General features: G+C 43.1%; 1 protein-coding gene across 14 annotated transcripts in view; it reads left to right on the forward strand.

Moving 5' to 3' along the window:
* Positions 1-22,789, forward strand: part of OPCML (opioid binding protein/cell adhesion molecule like) — a 1,152,901-nt gene that overhangs the window by 1,124,469 nt on the left and 5,643 nt on the right. For 8 of the 14 annotated variants that reach the window (XM_032284813.1, XM_032284814.1, XM_032284822.1 and 5 more), the window contains one exon: positions 11,376-16,679. The exons of 4 other annotated variants lie outside the window; for them this stretch is intronic. In XM_032284813.1, coding sequence (XP_032140704.1) covers positions 11,376-11,476 — 101 coding nt within the window. In that variant the 3' untranslated portion in view covers positions 11,477-16,679. Of the gene's footprint in view, positions 1-6,745; positions 9,574-11,375; positions 16,680-22,789 lie in introns of those variants that run through there. 2 more of the 14 variants (XM_032284820.1, XM_032284817.1) reach the window with 2 other exon arrangements.

Here is a 22,789-nt window from a genome sequence, read left to right on the forward strand (position 1 = left end):
ATTAGTCTGCTTGGACCCACCTCCCGCATCAAACTCTCCCTTCTTCTATCTGCTTCTGGAATCGTTCTTGTAAAGGACAATTTTTACATTTGCAACCCGTATACTCCTATTTCCCCAACAGACACTCCTCGTCTGCAAGTGCACATTTGTATTTACTCTCACAGAAGCTCAGTCTGCTTTCTGAGAACGCCCTCTGACCTTGCCCCTGCGATCCCCTCACAACACGCCTCTCTGACACATACATCTTTCATATATTCCATACCTACGAGCAAAGAGCAAAGGAAAATGGGATAAAAGCAATTTTGGAAGAATGTAGAGGACAGAAACTAGAGACAATGGATTGGTGAGTGGGTTGAAACCCAAAATGACTAGAAATGTGTAAGTGACAATGTGGTAGGTGATCCTCCAAGACGAATCAGCTGTTGGCATCGATGTGAAATGTTTCTTCCTCATCGTGCCAGTGGCCTTCCCCACACAGAACCACAAGGACAGAGTAGTCACATAGGTAGGGCGCCAACTCACAGCCACATTTTAGACCACACACTTTCCTGAGCCCTGGATAACTGCACGTGCTGGAAAAGTGGCAGGAAGTGGAGAGGGGGTCAGCGCTAGCAGCAAAGGTCACGGGTTCCAGTCCTGACTCTGATACAGACAAACTGATGCTGTTGGTTCCGAAGTCGGGCATAAAACATAAAAGCAGAGTAAGATGAACTCCCAAGTTATTTCCAGCTTTCTAAGTGTCTGTGCTGAATTTGGGAAATAATTGGAACACAGGGCAAGGAACAGGTCTCCAAAAGCTATCAGCCATAACCATGGGCACCCTGCTATTATTGCAAAGCAGCTTGCTCCAAGCCTTCGTTAGCTTTACTGAGTGGGTGCAGCCATTGGAAGTCCACAGGGAGCCCCTGGCACTTGAAGTCTTGCCAGAGCTACTCAGCTTGCTGAGAGGTCACTCACTTTCTCTCAGCTTGCCAACCCCCTTTGCCTCCTCTGGGCCTTGAGCAGGAAGCCCCATCCCCCTGTCCTGTTCTTAGTGTGCAGAGAAGGAAGATTCTGGACTTGATTACATCCGGCACTGCAGACAGTGCGACGCACTTAATGAGGCATGTAAACGCCTGGATGACTGGAACTGGCAGGGGAAAGGGACAGAGAACGCAAACAAAGCCAAGACGGAGTAGGGAGCCTGCAGAAAGAAAAACAGATTTCTCCCATTTTATCTGTGAAATTGGAGCGACACAAATTAGTTACATTAAGAGTTAAGTGTTGGGCGTAGGGACAACTCATAGCAATCCTGTCATTGCAAGTGAAAAAGGAAAACGTTCCAGTAAGGCAACGTCTGTGCACAGAGTTTCCCCCCCAGGCCGAGCTTGAACCCTCTTGGAAAAGACGTGACTCCAACCAGCCTCAGCGGCTCCTGGGAGTCTTGAGGACGGAATCTCTATTTTCTTTTGCTAATGGCCATTTCTCCAGAATAAATATACATATCAGACTGGCTCTCTGAGCTGGACTGCTTTCAGCCAGAGCCTGGACCAGGCAGCAGCTCTCACCCTGTTCCCTTTGCTGACCTCCTTCTCATAGGAAACCACACCACCCGTGGGCAGAGCCCTCAGCACCACTGCCTTAACCCCCACCTCCCTCATCATCGTGCCTCCATCCTTCCCTTCCATGTCTTTATTAGGGCATCCTCACAACCACACCTATCCCCAGGTGGCTCCAGCTGGGACATGGAGAGTGGGCACAAGGACCGAGGTTCTCTTCAGTGCAAACTCCATACCACACCCTGCCTTTCTTCTCTCCAACCCTCCAAATCCCAAACCTCCTTCTGAGAGGGAGAACTAGCATTATGGCTCCACTTTCTCAAACCTACTTATGCCTCAGCCTACCACGATCTGTCTCCCTCTGACACCCGATCTCCGCTCAGTGCCAGAACCCATCTCACCCAACAGTGCTTCACTTCTGGCTTCTGTGATATAACTGCGTGGTGACTGTCTCCTTACCTTCCTCAGTCTGCTTCTAGCTCCTGCAGCACCTGCCCCATCAGACTTCCCGGGGGTCAGCCTACAGTGAGAGGGGAAGGGCTCTTCCGTACCTTCAAGCACACAATGGAGAGGGATTTGTTGGCCTACCTTAGCCTTACTCTGGATGCTTTAAAAATGCAGATATGTGAGCCTTGCCCCAGAATCATTTAATCAGAACCTCTAGGGAAGGTCCTGAGAATGCAATTTGAAGAAGCTCTTCCAGGGAATCCTATGCGCACTGAAGATTGATAGCCTCTGAACAAGTCTGATAATTCCTGAATTTGTGTCTTTAGTTCTCTCCTGAATTCTGAGCTACAAGCCACTCTCTCTTCCTAAATGTTCCACAGGGGTCTCAAAGGCAGCCTCTCTCCTCTGGGAATGCTCGGTGTGTGCCTCACTTTTGCCCTGCACACTCTCTAGAATCTCTGTGGTCGTTTTTGACTTCCCCTCCTCCCTGACTGCTCACTTCTGTTAGTCAACAAGCCTCACCAAATGGCCTTTCCTGTGGCTTCTCGATCTCCATTCTCACTCACGTTGTGCCATGCATCTCACATGGACATTTGTGATATCCTCTCACTGGTTCTCTCATCTTTCTTTGGCAATCCGTCTCCAATCGGTTTGCCATAGCAGGGCCAAGTGACATTTCCAAAACTCAGAATGAACCTTGTCATTTTGGTTGCTGAAAACTTCTGCCTCCCAGAACAACTTGGCATTAAGGCTATTCTCACTGTGAGATCAGCGTAGCCTTATAGCTTCAAGTGTCCCCAGCACTCCATCTGCGACCTTCCCTGCATCCACCAGGCTGGGACCTCTGTATCCCCAGATCCCATTACACACCATGCTGTTGCCAGTCTGCATCCATCCATCCATCCATCCATCCATCCATCCATCCATCCTTCCATGCATCCATTTATCTAGTCAACAAATGGGGCATCATTATTTAGTGCCTACTGTATGCCAGGAATTTTCCTAAGGACTAAGATACAAGGAGAAACAGAATTTCTGATCTTGCACAAACAAGTAAATGTTACAATAAAATACAAGAAGTGCCATGCTTGAGGAATAAAGAAGCTGTCAGCTGTCAAGTGTCAGCCATACATGGCTTTACGCACCTAAGAACCTTTTGAAATAGACAGTATTTTTCATGGCACAGAAGAAGAGCCTAGCGCTCAAAGAACAAATGATGTTACTGAATTCCACCAAGTAGGAGTCATTCCACCAGGGAGAGAAGGGGCAAGGGGCAACAGCAGCTTTTGCACCCAGGTCTGTCTGACCTTAATCCCGTTTCTTTCAAATCCATATACTGTCTCTCCCAGTGTGCCGGAGGGTTGCAGAGGCAGGCTTGTGCCCTCTTCTCTGCCTGATGAGGGTGTACTTACAGGGCTCTGCTCAGTGACGCCCCATATGTAAAGCATTTGTGAGCTCCACTGAAGAATCAATCCCTCATCTTTTGGATGGCTTAATCCTAGTCTTATATTTTGTTTGTATCTTTTTCTGCACTTAGAGGATGTAACACTGTGTCTTGCAGTGGTTCTTGCCCAGTAACTGTTGGTTGAATTAATCAATATATCTTCCAGTCAATGAGGGCATCAGTTATAGCCTGTATACAGTTTTAAACTTTTCACTAACCAAAGAAAAGCCAAATACCCAAGAGGACTTATAGTCCCCTCCCCTCAGGAAAGCCAAATCACTATTTTTCTGACTTTCCCTTGCATTTCAGCATCTTGTCTGTTCCAACTCTAATTTGAAATACAGGGTGCCCCCATCCTGGATCTCCTTTTTGAAGGAGGCTATACCAAATATTCCAATTCTCTGTTTAGGAAGATGTTCATCACATGATATCTTCTTGCAGAGACATCAAAAGCAGCACATATTTGTCCGTTTCCTGCTGATAACGTGTATATGATTTTTATTTTTCAAATCCACAATTTAAATCCAGGTGGGAAGGGAATGAGTCAGAGAGAAACACCATTGCTTTTGGCTGATGACAGCAGCGTAATCATTTGTATTTTTCCCCAACCTGCAAAATGTCAACATATTAGAAAAAAACTGCAGACATTTCCCATTTCATTCTTGATGAGGTTCCTGTCATTCGCTCCTACCCCGCCCTCCTCGCTCTGAATCATTGACATCTGGCTATTAGCCTAAGCATTTAGAATTTAACACTGAGCGTTCAGGGTGTGCTGATGTCAGCACAGACACAGAGCTTGCGGTTCAGCATAGACTCAAGTCTTGTCTCTTTCAGGTTTGTGATGAGCTGACAGATTTGAATTAACTTCTGATATTAACTTCTTAAGCTTTTGTTTTTGTGGTAAGCGCAAAACAGTGTGTGTTAAGGAGAACAGAACAAAGATGGTTGCCTCTTCATCGACGGGTCTTAGCTATGCTGCAGAGCCTTGTTGGTTGATCTTACATGTGAAGCAACACAGTGCCATGTTTGCTACTGTAATTAAAGACAATGAAGGAAAAGTTCCCTTTGAAGGGATGTGATGTGCCTTCATCAGCCAGCACTTCTAAAAATAGGTTTATGTTTCACCAACAAGTGTAACACATATATCATCTAATTAGATTTCTTTGCTCCTCTTTTAATCACCAAGAACATCATTATCCTTTTGGTTCCTCATTAGGAAGGTCACGGAGTTCATAATCATACTTATAAAACCTATTCAAATTTCAGAACAAAACTGTATCTTCTTAGACTTCAGCTATTTCGTTAATCTCTCTGTGCTATCGACAAGTTCAACTTGACTATGGGTTTTTTGTTCTTTTATTTTCTTTTATAGTGTGATCATCCTACCACCTGCCACTTTAGTAAAATTTTAGCTACATAGTCTATGGTTCCTGGTGATCTATGCCATATTTTCATTACAATCATGGAAGGAAAAACCAGTGACTTATTCCAACAACTTCATGGCTTGTTATATACACCACATTTTTAACCTTCAAAATCTCTCATGAGTCAGGATCTCAGCAGGAAGCTTCTATATTTTTCTGAGAGCTTTCTGCTGAGTTTGGGTTCTGTGATTATCTCTCAAGAGGGTGGCAAGCTCCCCTGAATGCAGCAGCAAAATCTCAGTGCCAGGATGGCTTGAAGTTCCCAGTTCTTATTTGGTAGCTGTGGCTTCATTCTGTTTTAAGCCTTCAACCAAATTTGCTTCTTAAAAATCTAATGTTTAGGCTAGGCATGGTGGCTCAAGCCTGTAATTCCAGCACTTTGAGAGGCCGAGGTGAGTGGGTCACTTCAGGCCAGGAGTTCAAGATTAGCCTTGGCAACATAGTGAAACCATCTCTACAAAAATACAAAAATTAGCCAGACGTGGTGGTGCATGCCCATAATTCCAGCTATTTGGGAGGCTGAGGCAGGAGAATCACTTGAATCTGAGAGGCGGATGTTGCAGTGAGCTGAGATCACATGACTGCACTCCAGCCTTGATGACAGAGTGAGACTCTGTCTCAAAAAAAAAACCGAAAAAGTATGTTCAGTATACTTATTAGGTTGATGCAAAAGTCATTGCACTTTTTGCCATTAAAAGTAATGGCAAAAACCATGATGACTTTTGCAGAAACCTAACAATTTACCAAGATAAGTAGCCTCTCAAAAGTAGACCCTTTATTTGTTTATTTATTTGTTTTTTTGTTGTTGTTGTTATGTGTCTTAACCCTGCTGAGCTTCCCCTGTAGCCATATGGACTTGCTCTGGCCATAATGCCCGCACAAATGGACCTTTTTGCCATTTCTGAAACGTGCCTCTTAACCATGTCTGTCTGTCTAACTCTTCTTTCTATATTCTGAAGGCTATCTTATTTTGTTTGTGTCTGTCCTCAAAGTATTTTGCTGTTGTCATTCACAGTTTATTCTGTGGCTTTGCATCTTCATTTCAGCTTATATTTTTAAAGATGTTTAACTCCGGACATGAAGAAGCCATTAATTTTTAGCATTGAAAAGGGTGAAGGAGGAGGTGCTGGGATAATGGTAAAGGGCATAATTACATGTTCTTACTTTTGATTTATCCCTGAAAATATTTAATTAAGCCTGATATTTGTAGCAGCCATTCTAGTTCAATTGAATTGTTGTTAACCATAAATAGAGAAAGAGTCCTTAAATGAGGCATTTGCCCACAGAAAACACTGGGCTACTGAATATGCTTTGTCAGAATAACTGGCATTCGTTAGGAAGCTTTTGCTTGTGGTTAGCAGCCACTTCAGGTCTTTGCAGAAGGGACAAGGTCACCCAATTACCAACCAGAGCCAACCTTGCTTTCAGCTGGTATGGGACAGTAGTGTTTGAGAAGCTAGCATTCCAGAATACCTCTTTCTTTAAAAGCAGAACCCCCACACAAGATGCTGTTTTGCAGATTAGCAGTTCTTGTCTCAGTTCCAACGCATCCTTTACTCTATACTTGATGATTGCACAGACCATCTTAACTAATTCTCAGAGAAACCCTGCAAGGGTAGATAGAACTACCCCTTCCACATTTTATACATTAAAGAAACTGTTTTGGAGAAGTCGACGGTTTGTCCTTTTGTCTAAAGTCTTCCTGCTAGTGGGTAGTAGAGCCAGAATTCAAATTCAGTTCTGCCTCTTAAATTCAATCCTCTTAAGACTATCCAACAGGCTGGATGTTCCTGAGATGAAAGGGATTTGGGGCTATTTGTTGCAAATGGCTTTCTTCCCAGAATCTGTGATGATTAAAAAAAAATTGTCTGTTTATTTGTTTATTTATTTAGTCAAGGACAGAGGATACACAAGTTCCTCCTGGAGTTTATGCTCTCTGAAGGTAGAGACTGTGTCTGTCTTTCTTTTTGAAAGCAGAGCCTAGTGCATGGGGGGGATTAATTAATGTATGTTGAAAGAATGACTGCAACTTTTCCAGGACTGGCTTGGGGCCCATGTCCATTGCAGGATGGACAGATTTCCCTTGGACCTAGCCAGGAAGCTTGGCTGTAGCTGGCTCCCAGTGCCCTGCTCAAGACCCCGCATCCTCCAGAGCCCTCACAGCCAGCGGCCTCTCTCAGCAGCAAACACTCCAACCTTAATCTATCCCACGTCTTTACTCACTCCCCTACCAATAACTCACCCCAGGTTCAACATATATGGGAAAGATCAAAATGAGCTAGTATTAGTCTCCACTAAGAAAGGGACAGGGAAGGTGTGCAGGCCCTGTTCCAGCAGCAGTTGCCATGCTCACATGACTACTTTGTACCAGGCACTGTACTGATGATGTTAATTCTTCAACCAGTTCTGCAAACTCAGCATCATCTCACCTATTTTCAGTGAGAAAACAGAAAGCATCTTGCATAAGATCATGAAGCTAGCCAGCCATAGGGTCAGGATTTAAACCCAAATTGGTCCAACTCCAATGTTGCCAGAACTCCATCAGCGACCTTATCCTGGGGGAATGTAGAGAGCCTTTTCTGAGGTCCCTGGGGATATTGTCTCCCTTACGCTTCCAGGAACTCCGCTCCTTCATCTTTCTTCCAAGCCCATGGGCTTTATCCGGGTGCATTGTAGCATCAGTTTTCTGGAATAGAACACATCATTGAAAATCTGCCTCACATTTCTAAACCTGGGATTCTAGGTTTTAGAGAAGAATCACCTTTCTTCTTATTTTCATAAATAAATAAATAATAAATACATTTGGGTTTCCAATCCTATATATTGAAACTCAAAATTGTATCATCTTGGGTACCAAATACCTGGAGAAGTCCATGCAGCTGCTACCTGGTGAGGCCGCACTCTAGGGAAACTGTACTCAGCCTGACTCCGAAGCCTGGTATGCAAGCTTCAGTGCCACCACTGCTGAGCCCGGCACGAGGAGTGCCTTCAAAACTGTGTCCTTCCCTGTCACACAGGTGGCTCCATAGCTTTGTTGAGCTACCATTTACAAAAGCCTCATGGTAACCTGTGGGACCAAATGTGAGCCCCGAAGCCACAGGATCACACCAAATTACTTAAACTGCAGCAACCCATCACTTTTATATTAAAACAGAAAAGCATGTAGTCAAATTAGGTGAGCAACTGTAGCATATGGAAGCCTGGTGGGAGAGAACCCAGAAACATTATTTCCCTCATTTCCAGTCACATAGGGCTACTGCAAAGACGCAATTGAAGAATGAGTTCATTGCTCATGGCTTTTGTCTCTCACTCTTCCAGTCTAGAGAGTGATACATAGATGTGAGCTACTCTTCCTGCTCCAAACACAGCTGGAGAGTCCTCCGGCAGAGCCCTCATGGCATTGGCATTTGGCCCAGCTGACAACTCAAATGTGCCCAGGATCCGTATGAAGAAAGTGATGCTAGCTTCACTCTGTATCATAGTGCATTAGATTCATTCTCTGGCCACAACAGCCCAGCCATTTCTCATACATCAGTTGACCATTACTTTGGCAATAGTTTGCTATGGCATTTGATACTACAAAGCAGGTGCTCACCATACCTGCTGAAGAATAAAACTTTCTGCAAACACATAGAAAATGGGGCTGGAAAAGGGAAACTTTAGGGTCTAGAGTGTTTGGTACCCTCTTGCCATCTCAGGAAAGATGAAATGCTGAAGTGCAAGTCTCATTTTGATGGCTTTCTTCAGCTCAAGAAGGCTGTCTGGCTAGTAACTGTCTCTCCTAATACCCGGATGCAGAATTGCCATTCCTGTAATAACTCAGAGAGCTAATAGAAGAAGGACCTCACAGATCATCAAACCCCATCTCTTCTCAATTTACAATGGGAGAAGCAAAGCCCAGAGAGGAAATGTCATTCAGCTAAGGCGCAGCAGATTCACACAGAGAACCTGTAATCCTAGTCCATTGTTTCTCTTGCACCATGATACTGTGGTCCCTGGAAAACCTGCACAAATGGTCATTTTCCACAGAGAGGAAGTAGACTTGTAATAATTAAGGGCATAGATTCTGGGGACAGTGACTTGGTTCTAATCCAGCTCAAAGTGTGTAAGCTGCGTGGCCATAGGGAAGATGTCTAACTGTTCTGTCCCTAGGTTTCCTATTTATAAAGTGGGAATGACAGTGGCACACAGCTCATGGGCTTGATGTGATGATTAAATGAGCGAATATGTGTTTAGCATTTAAAATCATGCTTGCCACGTGGAGAGCATAGTGGGAATGTGTGTTGTCATCATTGCCCTAAGCAGGCTGAGGAGCCTGCGTATCTGCTAAGTTCCTCTTACATTTCTGGTCTTGGAAACAGTCAACAGAAGCTGAACATGGCTGTAAAGCTTCACCGAGTAAGCACCAGGCATCCAATGGCAACTGCTGCTCATCACCAGAAACACTCACTTCCTTTTACGATTCTGCCTCCTTCTCTCACCAAGCCCCACTCTTCCACACTGTGTTTTCTGTATATATTGTCCCTCTCCTCTTTCCTGTAGCTATATTCAACCTTGTGCTGATGGCATGACATCCACAGGAATGTTTCAGTTCACTGGTAGAACTTGGGATAGAGTGATTCTTACACTCAAGAGTTCTATCTGCCTGGAGTGGAGCATATCAGGGCTTCAGTTTTTTCTTAAGTTCCAAATAATAAATTAGACAAAGACTTATATAACTAGTCTAGTATATATGCCATATATGTCATGAAAATACTTTTAAAGAAAAATATATACAAAGATAGTTTTAAAGAAACATATGAGCCTTGAAATCTGCCCATGTATCTTTAAATGTATCTTTAAGTCCATATTTTTATTTAAAAATTTAAATAAACTATCTAAAAACCTAAATCATTCATCTTTTGCAAAGACAATATGTAGAGAATTCCCTTGAGCTTCAAGCTGAGTATTTCTAACTCAGTGCATTCTGCAGGCTTGTGTGATTTCCTAGGATGTGTGCCAGGACTGCTGGAGGCCCTATGGTCAGGTTACTTTCCATCAATATCTACGGAGCCTCCTCTGGGACATTAAGGTGTCACCGAAACCTGGATCCCACCCTTGTTTGTGAATATTATCTAACAAAAATGCAGAGTAATATGAGTCAGACTTCAGCTATCAAATAAAAATGACTTTTAATCCATAAAAGCATGTATATTTTAAGTAGGAAGAAAAGGTATTCATGTTAAAATTAATGGAGAGGAACAGTTTTATGCTCATTGCTGAAGTGAAAGACCTGACTTCCCAAAGTAAAATGTTCCCATCAGTCCCTTCCTGAGCAAGGCATGGATCCACACCATCAGGTTGACAGGCACGCCAAATGAACTGGTCCTATCTATCTAAAGACACTCTGCAGCACCTCAGCTTGTTTATAGTAGGCCAGTTGGCTTTTCAAAGAAGCTATGAAGTCCTGGCTTGAGATGATAGAAGAGGCATACTGTCTCCTCTACATCGCTGTTGCGTCTTCACTAGTTTTATAGAAATGCCTCTCAATGGATTTTAATCCCTCGGTAATACTAAATTTTGCTTTTTCTGGGATACGCTTGCTGCTGGCTCCTGGTCTTGCGTACCACCCTGTGTTCTTGCTGATAAAGGTGATGGAGGAATGCCTGGGCCGAGTTAGATACACCTGCCCTTGCAGCAGGCTGGGATAATACCAATTCATATGATTTGTCTTCTTGAGCCATGGAACATGAGGGGGGAAAGGAACAGCACCCATGATACTGTGGACTTATTTCCCAGTGGATCTTGAATGACTTACTAGGGATACGGGAAAGGGCCAGAGAGAGAAAGACAGTGGCAAAAAACATCAAGGGAGAGCTCCTCAGGTGGACTCTTCAGGGGCAGTCTGTTTTGGGGTTGTTGATCTGCTTCAAGGCCTTCAGGGAGGCAGCACTGACTGCTGGGACAAGCCTAATTCCAGCCTTTAAAACCTGTGGGGATGATTGTTCTTCCTTCTTCAGCTGCTGTAGGAGGAGCCTCCACAACACCTAGGCTGCATGCGCTGAGGATGACGAGTCTGTCACAACACTTGGACTTATGACTCCATCCCTGTCCCCTTCCTACCCCGCCACCTGCTCCTTGCCCCTCTGGCCCTGTGCCCCCTGACTCAACATTGTCTGTACTGGACACTCTCCAAGTATAGCACACAATTAGAGGCACTGCTTAGAAAACGGCCAGCAGGTCTGCCTTTCCATGTGTTGCCCTAACCTTTGGGCCCATAGGCCTTAATGACTAGCCTCAGCTTCACATATTTACTTTTTAAGCATAGTCTTTCAGAGAAGACTGCACTGGTCAAGGCATCCCAACAGCTTGCCCCTTTGAGTTCCTAAATGCTCCCCAACGGGCATTTTCCATTGTCTAGGCTTGGAATGGTCAGTGGAAGGGTGGGAGGGGGGAAGCATGTCTGTGTATTTGCTTGTCAGAGAAGAACTCTGGTGTCCTTGGGTGCATGCTAATGGGTCTGTCTCTCTTTCCCCTACACAGGGCCTGGAGCAGTCATTGATGGTGTAAACTCGGCCTCCAGAGCACTGGCTTGTCTCTGGCTATCAGGGACCCTCTTAGCCCACTTCTTCATCAAGTTTTGATAAGAAACCCTAGGTCCTCTGAGCAACGCCTGCTTCTCCATATCACAGACTTTAATCTACACTGCGGAGAGCAAACCAGCTTGGGCTTCTTTTTATTTGTTTCTTTCTGTTCTTCTTCTAGATTTGTTTTCTTTCTGTTTTTGTTTGTTTGTTTGTTTGCTTTTATTTCCAGCTTGAATGAGTGGGGTTGGGCGGGGTGGGCAGGGTTCTACCACGTGTAGGATAATCATTCATTGGTGTGTCCAAAAATGGGGTCTGCTCCTGCTACCTTGACCCTTCCCTTTCCTCTGCTTCTCTCCTCATAGTCATTCCCACCAACATCCTCTGCCACACACACCAAAACATAAATAAGTTTCATTTGGGCAAAAATCGAGCCTCACAATAAACACCCTGAAGGCACAACTTGACTCATAACATAGTGCACAGCAAGAGCTACATCCAAGTGTCCTATTATCTGTGATATATTTTCCTAGTAACAATGTACATATCTCCCCATCCATGCAAATTATTATCTAATTCCATTAGGGTTCACATCTTTTCTTTCTGGGACACTACCCTACTATATTCATATCTAGAGATATCGATATAGATGATTGTGCCAACTTCTGTAGCCCCTCTGCCCTACTCATTTCTTCTAACAGCTGCAGAGATTTTAAGTTTGGGGCTATGCATGCAACCAAACCCTAAAAATTTGCAAGTCCAGCGACCAAAAAAGGTGGAGGCATTTTGAAGATAGTACTTCTCTTTACAAAAGAGAAGTTCAACTCATAAAAGTGATTGATAGGTGGCTGATTTATTCAGGTTTTATCAAGCTATCTATCAAGGTAATCATACAGTTACCCATCTACTCAAATGTCTGATTTATCTCACCATCCAATTATCTACCCACCTGTCTTCCTCTCTAGCAATCTATTTACTGCTTATCAGTCTATCAGTGTGATTGTCTAACACTTTTTCTATTTTTCTCCCCACTACTTACTATGAATTCATCCCCATATTAATCTCTAATCATATCGTATCTCTCCCACTGTATTCATTTATACACTATCAGCAGATATTGGCATCTTCAAAATTATCTATCAACTTCTCCTGTGAAAGTCAATGATCTCACAGGCTAACAACATAAAAAAGCAATACCCTGTGTTGTGGACTCCTTAAAATCTGGCATCCTATCCACTCAAGGGAGGCACTAACAGATGGGCCAAAGTAGCAAGCTAATGATCAGCCACTCACTATTCCCAGAAGAGCTTGTGTTTCCTAAAACATCTTCTTGGGAAGCAGATCAGCCTAGAAAAGTCTTGATTAGCACTGTGGTTTTCGTTTTGCACTTGAAGGACAAAGGTGCCAGCCTTCATGCTTCTCACAACCATTCGAGAAAGTGCGTGTCAAGAACCTATGGCTGGCTTTCCTTAACAGCAAGAACATGGGAGAGAAAACCACGTCTGTCTCTGCAACGTGAAGTGAAGAGTCTACCCGCCTGAGTGGGATGACTTCAGTTAGAGTCTCCTTTCTGCTCCAGTTCTGGTTTAATCTGTTTGAAAACTACCCAGTAAAAAGCTGATGGAGGCCAATTACATGGCGGGTGTATTGACAACTCTGGTATTTGTTTCAGGAAGCTCTTCTAAGCCGAGGGCACTTGAGCAACTGACTTAATTTTCAAGCACTTGATTAACACAACACTGCAAACAGAAGGGGGAAAGTGTCAGTGACACAGTTTCCTCTGATGCAGGCTGCTTCTCCAGTGACTTTGGGGAAGACTTCCACAGCTCTTCAGGTTCAAAGCAGACCCAGCATACAAACAAGAGCTGACGCACCTTTGCTGCCTTGTTTCCTGGGACAAGAAGGACTCATCCTGCGAGGGTGCCTGGGATTCAAAAGAAAAGCATTGCAGACCACGCAGGTGTGCTTCAGGAACTGACCCACAGAGAGGATGAGAATGCAGTATCAATCACAGAGCTGCCCTGCCTCGGTTGAAAAACCTTTTCAGGCCCTTAGTCTAAAAAAATAAAAAAAACATATATGAGCACCATAGAATTCTGTGCACTTAATGCTTAGCTGGTCTCCTTCCTCGGGTATCAGTGCCCTCTTTGTTTTTGTCCGTTACAGCACATGAGTGTGACTTCTGCCATGAGGAAACACACACAGATATATGTATACATATATACATACACACAAACGTAGGCTGTCTTAGCGCACTTAATGCTAAGCACTGCCTTAAGAGGTGGAGCTAGTGTGAGTGAAATTGTTACAATTTCCAGCTGTAAACAGACATCTGCATTTCCTAGTGAGCTGCTGGGAGCCAGATTCAGGAACATAAATGATGTGCCAGGAGCAGCACATTGATTCCCAGTTCCAGGGACAATCATGAACAGGCACAAAACCAGAATTAAAGGTCGCGCATAGTTTCAAATCTGTCACCACCTTCAGCATCTGAAGTTGAGTTGGTGTCAGTCAGTGTATGAGAATTAAATGTGTCACCTGAGCATTCTACTCATAATGAATTTGTTACTTGGGAGTGAAATAAATGTGAAAGCTGTGAAGAGTGGACAGTCTTAGAGAACACGGCTTGAAATGGAGAAGCTGGACCTATTCCTCACTCTAAGACTTGTTCTACAGGACACAGTCCATGCCCCTTTGGCCAAGATCATCAGAACTTTTCAACCCAACGAGGCTGGCTTCAGGGTCACTATGGAACCCTGCTGTTCCCCCTTCCACAGGATACTAAGATGCCCCTGGGGTAAGTACCCAGCCACGTTTCCCAGGGAGAAAAACACTCCAGTTGATCCTCATCTGTCTGGGGTAAAAACTACAAAGTGAATACAACCTGAGGCAACTGGGGCACTCACTGGGAATGAAAATGACTTTTCTTCACAACAGACATAGTTCTGCTTCTGTGTTTTTGCGTTTCTTCGGTGGGGATGGCTCCATGGGACAGGGGCTGTCACCCATCATTTTGAAGCATATAGAACTTACACAAGACAATATCCACACTTTTCCAACTTCACTTACAGAGAGTACCTGGAGAAAGCCTACAGGCTAGATTTGTTCAGGGTGCCAGTAATGGGCATGGGGTGGGGGTAAGGTGGGGCAAAATATACAACTCTGAGCAATGTATATCTCTTGCAGGTTTTCCACATGAAAAGGAAGCTAAATAAGGCTTGTTGGGAGATTAGCTGAAAGGAATGAGCAATGTAGGGACTCTGAAACCCTTCCCCTTCCCAAAACAGAGTTTATATGTACTTCCACCAAAGTAATGCCAATGAAAGTGCTCGTGTTAAGGCTCCGGACAAGCTTGTTTTTCAGTGGTTTAATGTCAAGTGCCTGATACAGTCATCTGCACGTCTAAACAAACGTGTTTAGTTTTTCTCATTCTTGTTTTAATTCGGGGAGGGGGGAGATGTAGGGAAGTGGTTGTGAAAACAGATACAGGTTTTATGCAAAGTACTGTGCATGGCTGTTCTGCTGCAGGTGTACTCCACCGAACAGAAGAAAAGGTAAGGTTTTGTGTCACAAGGAGGCCCGAGCCTCTTTCCTCTTACATCCATGCCTCCTGCTAGATGATACATTTCACAGATTGGGCAGTTCGTTCTCAAAACTTGGGTGAGAAGAATACTCTGGAGCTCTAGCAACTTCACAACTGAGGCTGGGTTTCAAGACCTGATTCTGCGTCAGTTCAGTCAATTTGCCTTCAACAAAGAGAAGTCAGCAAGCTCTATTTATGCTGAGAGAACTCTTCCATGAGAAAAGCAGAGAACCCCCAAATGGGCAGGCAACCCCAACAAGAACTTATCCCTGTCGCCGCACCAGGAGTGGCTATACGTTGAATATTCAGGTGTTGGGTGGTTGATGCCAGCCCATTGTAGAAGGAGGGGAGGAACGGCTTAAGATGAGGTAAGATCTGGTGGTGGGGCATGTTTCCTCAATTTCATACTGACTTTGATTTTGATAAAGAAAAACTGGCCATGCATTACCTAAAACCAACCCACAATGAAACACACACACAAAAGCAAATTTTGATCCTTTTGGAATTAAGGCAAGCAGCGTAAGGTTTTTCTTTCCGGCAAAATGCATTTATTTTCTTTTTCTCCAACAGCAAGTCTTCTGTTTTAATTTTGTGCAAGACCTTTTCTTGGAAACTCTCATACCCAATTGCCACCCCTCGTATTATTCAGAGCTTTCCTCTCTTTTTACTTGAAGACAAATAAGTTTGAGCACGTGAGTAAAACTTCACAGGTGTATAAGTAGGAAGGCAACATTTTCAAAAAGAGACCATATGATGAGAACTAATTATCACCAAATGCAAACCAATAAAAATGCCAGTCTCATTTCCCACATTTCTTACTTAAGAGAAGAGAAGTAAATGAAAGGAAGAAGAAATAGATTTGTAATTAAAGATGTGGCAAAAAAGATAGAGCTGAGCCAGTTCAATTTAGCCTTCAGGTGCAGAATACTTAGAGTCCAAAGAAATGTGGAGTGGACTTAATTAGATGCAATTGTCTTCATCCTGAAAGTAGTCAGCTAAGTCTAATTTCCCGCATTTTGAAAGAGATCCCTTTTTGTTTCTTTCAGTGGTGCCCTTTTTAAGGCATAGAGTTACTCCACACCACTGGGTGGAGTAAGAAAGATTGTGAACCCTCAACCAACCTTTTGAGGCTACATTCTACATTATTTGGCAGATTTATAAAGATATCAATAATAACAATGCTATGTAATACAAGCTGCCCTTGTGTTAGTTAAAGGGAGCATTTTTAATCATTCAGAAATTTTTGTGACATGTAAAGTGCAGTTGTGAGGAATGTGTGGGTGTACGAACATGTATCTGTCAAGTTCAGAGTCCTTTAGATTTAAAAAAAATACATGACTTATCAATGGTGCCGTTATAGCTGTGTCAGACAATGGGTGTGCCCATTCTCACAATTATCCTTCAAAAATTCTGTGTTCAAATGCTTTAAAAATTTATCACGATACAAGAGTATGACTTTGTCAGCCTTCTAGAGTTCTTTTTTCTTTTCTTTTCTTTTTTATTTTTTCCTTAAAAAATCAATGAAGACTTGATTTCTGTCAAAAATTGTATTAAGGGTGAATATACTACCTGAATTTTGTGCATGTTACATTGTAGTTGTGATCTTTTCTAATTCAGGATGAATACGAGATGGTTGTGATTGTGCAGTGTATCAATAAAGTTCAAGAAATTTGTAACTTTTGGGGGGCTGTTTATTAGGACATCTCACTGGTACCCAGGAGGGGAAAAATATGAAGCGGGTTGTGCCTCTCCCATGTGTGTGTTTTTGGCTTTGGAGAGTAGATGCACTCAGAAAGCCTGGAGCTGCACCCCCCACCTCTCTTTCTCCCTCCTCCTCTCTCTCACACACACTGTAAAAAGCAGTCTGAGCACTGTCTGTATTACATTTGTATATGAAACAGCTGTGCCATTTACAAGCAATATAAAATGTCACTGTAGCCTCAAAGTCTAAATTATTTATCGATGTAGACTAAAATGAAAGCAGAAGAAAAGTGTCAGAAAAATAGAGGTGACCAGATAACGCCCAGTTTGGGGTTTTGAGTCCTCAGTAGTTTCTGATGCTTGATTTCTTGAAGTGCACACCACGTTGACAAGGGTAAGTATGAGAAGACATGGGCTTGAGGATGTACACTGATACTTAAAAGTGTGTGCCATTATATTAAGGTTTATGCATCTTCAGTTTTACTTGGGTTAAGTTTCATTTAGCTGAGGTTTCTTGTAGAATGGTATGAGAAAGAACCCCAGAGGAGCGGCTCCTTTCCTCTGCTTGCCATTTCCAAAACACCTTTCTCTTCCAATAAAACCCCAGCTCCTTTTTCTCCATCACACATCCATCGGCTTTTCTGGAGAAATGGATATTAACTTCTTTTTACAGCTCATTAGTCATTTGTATATTAGTCAACCCTTCCCAGTTCTGTTGTTAACTAGGTGTGGGAACTTAGACTAGTGTGTGACTTTGTTCTGTCATCTGTATCATTGGTGAATTTAATTACATCACTCAGTGTACACTGATTCAAAATTATTTGGCCACTATTTGGTTTATTTTGCAACTACTAGATTTCTTTTTTTTTTTTTTTTTTTTTTTTTTTGAGACGGAGTTTCGCTCTTGTTACCCAGGCTGGAGTGCAATGGCGCGATCTCGGCTCACCGCAACCTCCGCCTCCTGGGTTCAGGCAATTCTCCTGCCTCAGCCTCCTGAGTAGCTGGGATTACAGGCACGCGCCACCATGCCCAGCTAATTTTTGTATTTTTAGTAGAGACGGGGTTTCACCATGTTGACCAGGATGGTCTCGATCTCTTGACCTCGTGATCCACCCGCCTCGGCCTCCCAAAGTGCTGGGATTACAGGCGTGAGCCACTGCGCCCGGCCTACTACTAGATTTCTTAAGACTACCCTCAAATAAAGCTTAGGGACAGCGACTGATTGGGATTCAATAACTGAGTAGAAAATGGATTGAAATTATTTCATTAATTTTAACAGCACGTGTAACTTTTCTGGCAAAGTTCCTGAGCTAAAGTTATTAGTCGTATATTCTTCTTGGCTTCCTTTGTAGACAAGGGCTAATCCTCTCATGACTCAGTCTCCCCTACGTGGAATTTGACACAAATAAGTTGACAGACTAGACACATCGTCTTTGTACATTGCAATGGCAAGTAAACGCTAAGGACCAATCATTGGGAGTTTCCAAGTTCCTCTGGCTCGTTGTAAAATTATGATTCATCAAGGAAATGAAATTCCAGTTCCCCTAGCCATCTCAATACCTTTAGTACTCCCTTCTTGTCATTTTTTTCCTTCTTTTTCATCAACCTCTTCCCATCTGCACCTGACCCTTTTTTGCTCCTGTTCATACCACAACATTTACCCATCCATCGGCTATCAGTCTCTCACTCCGTCTAGCCACTCAGCTCCATCCATCATCCATGAACCAATTTATTCTCCCATCAGCTAACTACTCCACTGTCCATTCACATATTATTTTCCCATTTATCTAAACTTTACTCCATTTCTATACTCATACACCTCCTTAATGTGAGACTGTTGCTCACTCATCTATTTATTAAGAGCATCTATCCTTTCCCAGCTGTCAGCCCATCCACCAGACATGCTCCAGCTAGCCTTTAGCAGACACAGCTGTTTACCAACCCACTTCAAGGTAATGAAAATCTTTGCTGTTATCTCTCTATTCCACAAGGGAAGCTTTATGTAGTGACTCGTAAGCGTGGCAGCTGAATGACTAAATGCATTTTTATCTTTGCCCTATGAAAATCCTACATATACAGAAGCGTCTCTGGAGATATATTAAGGGCATTCCTCTTCCTATCAAGGTGTATTAAGCAGGAAGAGGATGTGGAGTTGGGAGTGGAGTGGATGAACAGATGTAATGGTAGGAGTGTAGTCATGTGATGAACATAACAAATAACTGAAGAAACAGGGGGGACCTCAACTGGCAACGGACCTCCTTCTTTCCCCACAATTTGATTTGCTGTTGAATTAATTATTCACTTTGAGAAAAATTCAGGGGCAGTGCTAATTGATGCCAAACCCTATTATCAATTTTGAAAACCAAACGCCAAGTTAGAAACGATGCTACCTTCTTTTAATATGTTCATCTGGTCACTGGGATATCTTTTCTCCTCTCCCTTATATTTCCCCACTTATTCATTTATTCATTATTCATGCATCACATTTAGTCAGGAACTCCCCTTAAGGAGTTCACATTTAAGATATAAAAACTGCTGTATAAGAAGAAAAATTACAGTTGAGTATGGCAAGTATTACGACAGAGATATGAGGAAATGACTGCAAAGTGCAGAGCAAATATTGTGAGATGATTAGGAGGCATTCTCGCTTTCCCCCATTTTTTCCGCAGGGATAAAACGCTAGAATGTAAACAGCTAACGACGGCGAATATAAGCTGCAGACATGGTGCACAGATATATTACTACAAAAATAATTGGGTTATGGGATCATGCACATTCAGCATTCAATAATTTATCAATGGAGTGAATAAAATTTGTTAAATGAATGAGTACCATGAAGGCAGTTAAAACTACAAGTGGCCAAAGGACTGCATTGTGCAGTTGATGATAGGCGAACACAGACCTGCTGGAGAGGAGAAAGCAACACCTATAATGTCAAAGCTGGTTAGGAAGCTGGTTATAAAGTCTCAGTCCCACATAGGATTACTGAGCATATCACCTTTCATTGGATCTAACACCATGAGCCTTGCTGATGAGGGAAAGAGAAGCTGTGCCTGGGGCCATGTGCTGCAGCAGAGGCATGGGGGGGTAGGAAGAGGTTAAGTGTGGACTTGCTGAATAGTTCCTCAAGACTCGGATTCTCCAGAGAAGACTAAAACTCTGTGATTTAGGATGCAATACCTGGGTCACTTGCATGTCGGCATCCCACAGCGTCTGTTGTTTCAAGATAAGAGTAGTCTTAGTTTTACCTCTCCATGAATTTCTGTCTCCCATATGACATACTGCCTTGCCTTTACCATGAGTTCTCAAACCAACTGGCTTGTTTAAGGAAACTGATTTTTAAATTATGATCTTACAAATTACCCGTTATGTTTTCTTAGATGAATTTCTTATCCTTTAATGAACTTTAGTCTCAGCTTTAATGAAACAATTGTAATAATGCCCACATCAAAAAAATCGCTGTGAGAATTATTCCACTATTAGATATGAACGAGGAAGGCTGTTGAGCAGTCACAGGTAACAGCAGTTACTTGCAAAGCAAACATTCATTTTTTTATTGTTTTTTTTTCTCCTGTTTATCTCTCAGCCTTCATCAATGTCCTCACTTTCCTGTGTTTTTGAAGATATAGTTCAACTGTACTTACTTTTTTGAAAAAAATCAAAAATTATAATTTATACGTAATTTCTTTCTTGAAGTTCGAAAAGGAGAAACACATTTCTGAGTCTTGGATTACTCAGGAACACAAGGTTAGAAAGTGGCATCAATAAGTCTTTTGGTAGAATTCCAAAGGACTGTTGAAGCAATAGAATAGAACTAGAATTTTCATCTAGGAACCATACATCAGATAGCCAATATATGACAGGTGCTGAGGATTCAAATTGAGAGACAGAGTGTCTGCCTTCCAAAAAGTCCCAGCCCAGATTCCAAAGCACAGCCCTGGGTAGTTTTTAATCAAGGGCTTGAGGATCCCAGTAGGAGGCACTTAACCCAGACAGGAGGGCTGAGGGCACACTTCCAAAAGACAAGAGGTCTCAGCTGAGCTTTAAGGGAGCAGAAGGACCTAGCCAGGGAAAGGGAGGCGGAGAGGAGCAAGTGACTATGGACGGAGCAGTGTCCTCAAAGAGCACATACAGGCAGGAGGGAAGCACAGCATGGTCAGGAAACTGCAAGTGTACGTTACCCCAAGAGGGTGCAGGCAGAGGGGCATGGCAGGGGGCGAGATCCAGACCCTAACATCTCTATGGGGAATGCTGATATATTAAGGCTTGCCCTAAAAGAAATAAGGGAGACATTGAAGGATTTAATAAAAAGAGCAGCTAAACTGGTCTTGCCATTTAGAAAGATCAGCCGGGCAGCAACAGGGACTAACTGGGCTTTGGTCACACTGGCAAGGGGAAAACATGTTAGGAGTCACTGAAATAATTCAGGTGAGAAATGATAAGAAGGAATACCAGGCAACTTGGGATGATTTTCAGGAGTAGCTTTAATGGGAGGGCCTGGGTGTATGGGGTGATGGAGGATGTAGAATATGGAGAATACACAAGGTTTCCATTTCAGCCAACTGGATGGAAGATGGTGCCATTCTATGATTCCCAAAACTTACGAGAATGGTGAGGTTCCATCCAGTTTTTGACAGGTCCAGTTTTAAGTATCTGTAGAATCTACAGGTGGAGATGTTTAAGCACCATCAGCATTTTCCTAAGTCATCTAATTATATCCACTGCCATGCACAAGGGATGCCTGATTTCCTTTCTCTGCCTCCCACTTTAATTCCAGTGGAACTCTAGCTCCTTGGATCATCCATCTGCAATTCATTTATCATCCTCCATTTCCTCTGTATCTTGATTTTATCTTAAAAAGGTACTTTTTTTTTTACTGCTTGCTGTGATAGAAGATTAGAAAGCGGTTCTCTGATTAGGCAGTAAAGAAGTAACAGATGCTTTAAATGGAGAAGGGGGTAACTGGCACAGCTGTCCCACTGCCTAGATGAAACTTGGCGCTTCCCAGGCCTCACACAAAGGGCCAAGCCATCATTCACTGGGTTCTGTGGGAAGGGCTGACCACTGAGAGTGTGTGAATGAAGGTAGATTTTTTTTCCAAATTTGCCTGTAATATTATCACAATGCAAGTCCTTTCATATTTTCATCACATAGTTTGATGCTCACTTGCTTGCTAACAAATTCCAGAAAGGATTTTAAACCTCATCAGAGAGCCTACCTCTGATTAAGAGTGATGCATTTCATTTGAATGACTTAAGAATAGAGGTATACATTAAGCTTGTTCATATTTTTTTTTAATGATCCCAGAGAGACTGTCCTAAAACTAGAGGAAGCTGAATCTCAGCAGGAAGCCACAGTGTCTGACTGCACCCAGGTGGCCCTGTCAGTTCACATCCAGTACAGAGTCTTGTGAATCTGGGTCTATCTGTATGTGTTGCTCAGGAGGCAAGACAGCAGGGTCTTTCTGGTCAGGGAGAACTGAGTTGAAGTCCTGATTCTGCCATGTATGGATTGTGTTCCTATGAACTTATGAAATAATCTCTTACAGTTTCAGTCTACTCATCTACTTCAGCCAAGTAGAGCTGAGAATGAACTACCCCATGACATTGCTGTGAGGTGTATAAGAGATGGAGTGATAGGAAAATCCCTGCACAGCTTCTTGCCTGTAGATGCTTGGCATGCAGTGGTAGACAGTCAGTTAACTTCTGTCCTCACCCTCTTCACAGTCTTCTGCCTCTTCCAAGCCACCCCACACCTACCACTTATGACTGTCTAGAAGGCATCATGCAAGGGCTCCTTTCAATTAAGTATCACATTCTCAGATGTATGATTGCGATCTCATTAAAAAAAAAAAACATGCAGGGTGCCTAGCAAGGTACCCATCTTCTAAATGCTTAATTATATCCAATTCCCTTTCTCCCCTTCTCTGAAGACATTTGAGTACAAGTGAACCAGTTACAAATGCAGAGGAGGCCTGTAAGTTCTCTACTGACCAGACCCTTTCCCAGATAGCACCTGAGAACGCAAGCAGACTGGCTCTGCCCATGAAGCCTGTCTCTTTTGCTCTCGATCTTGTTTCCTATGTGGTG

This window comes from Sapajus apella, unplaced genomic scaffold (genome assembly GCF_009761245.1).
Source record: "Sapajus apella isolate SASKATOON/1434 unplaced genomic scaffold, GSC_monkey_1.0 scaffold16, whole genome shotgun sequence".
In the NCBI taxonomy this organism is placed as follows: Eukaryota; Metazoa; Chordata; class Mammalia; order Primates; family Cebidae; genus Sapajus; species Sapajus apella.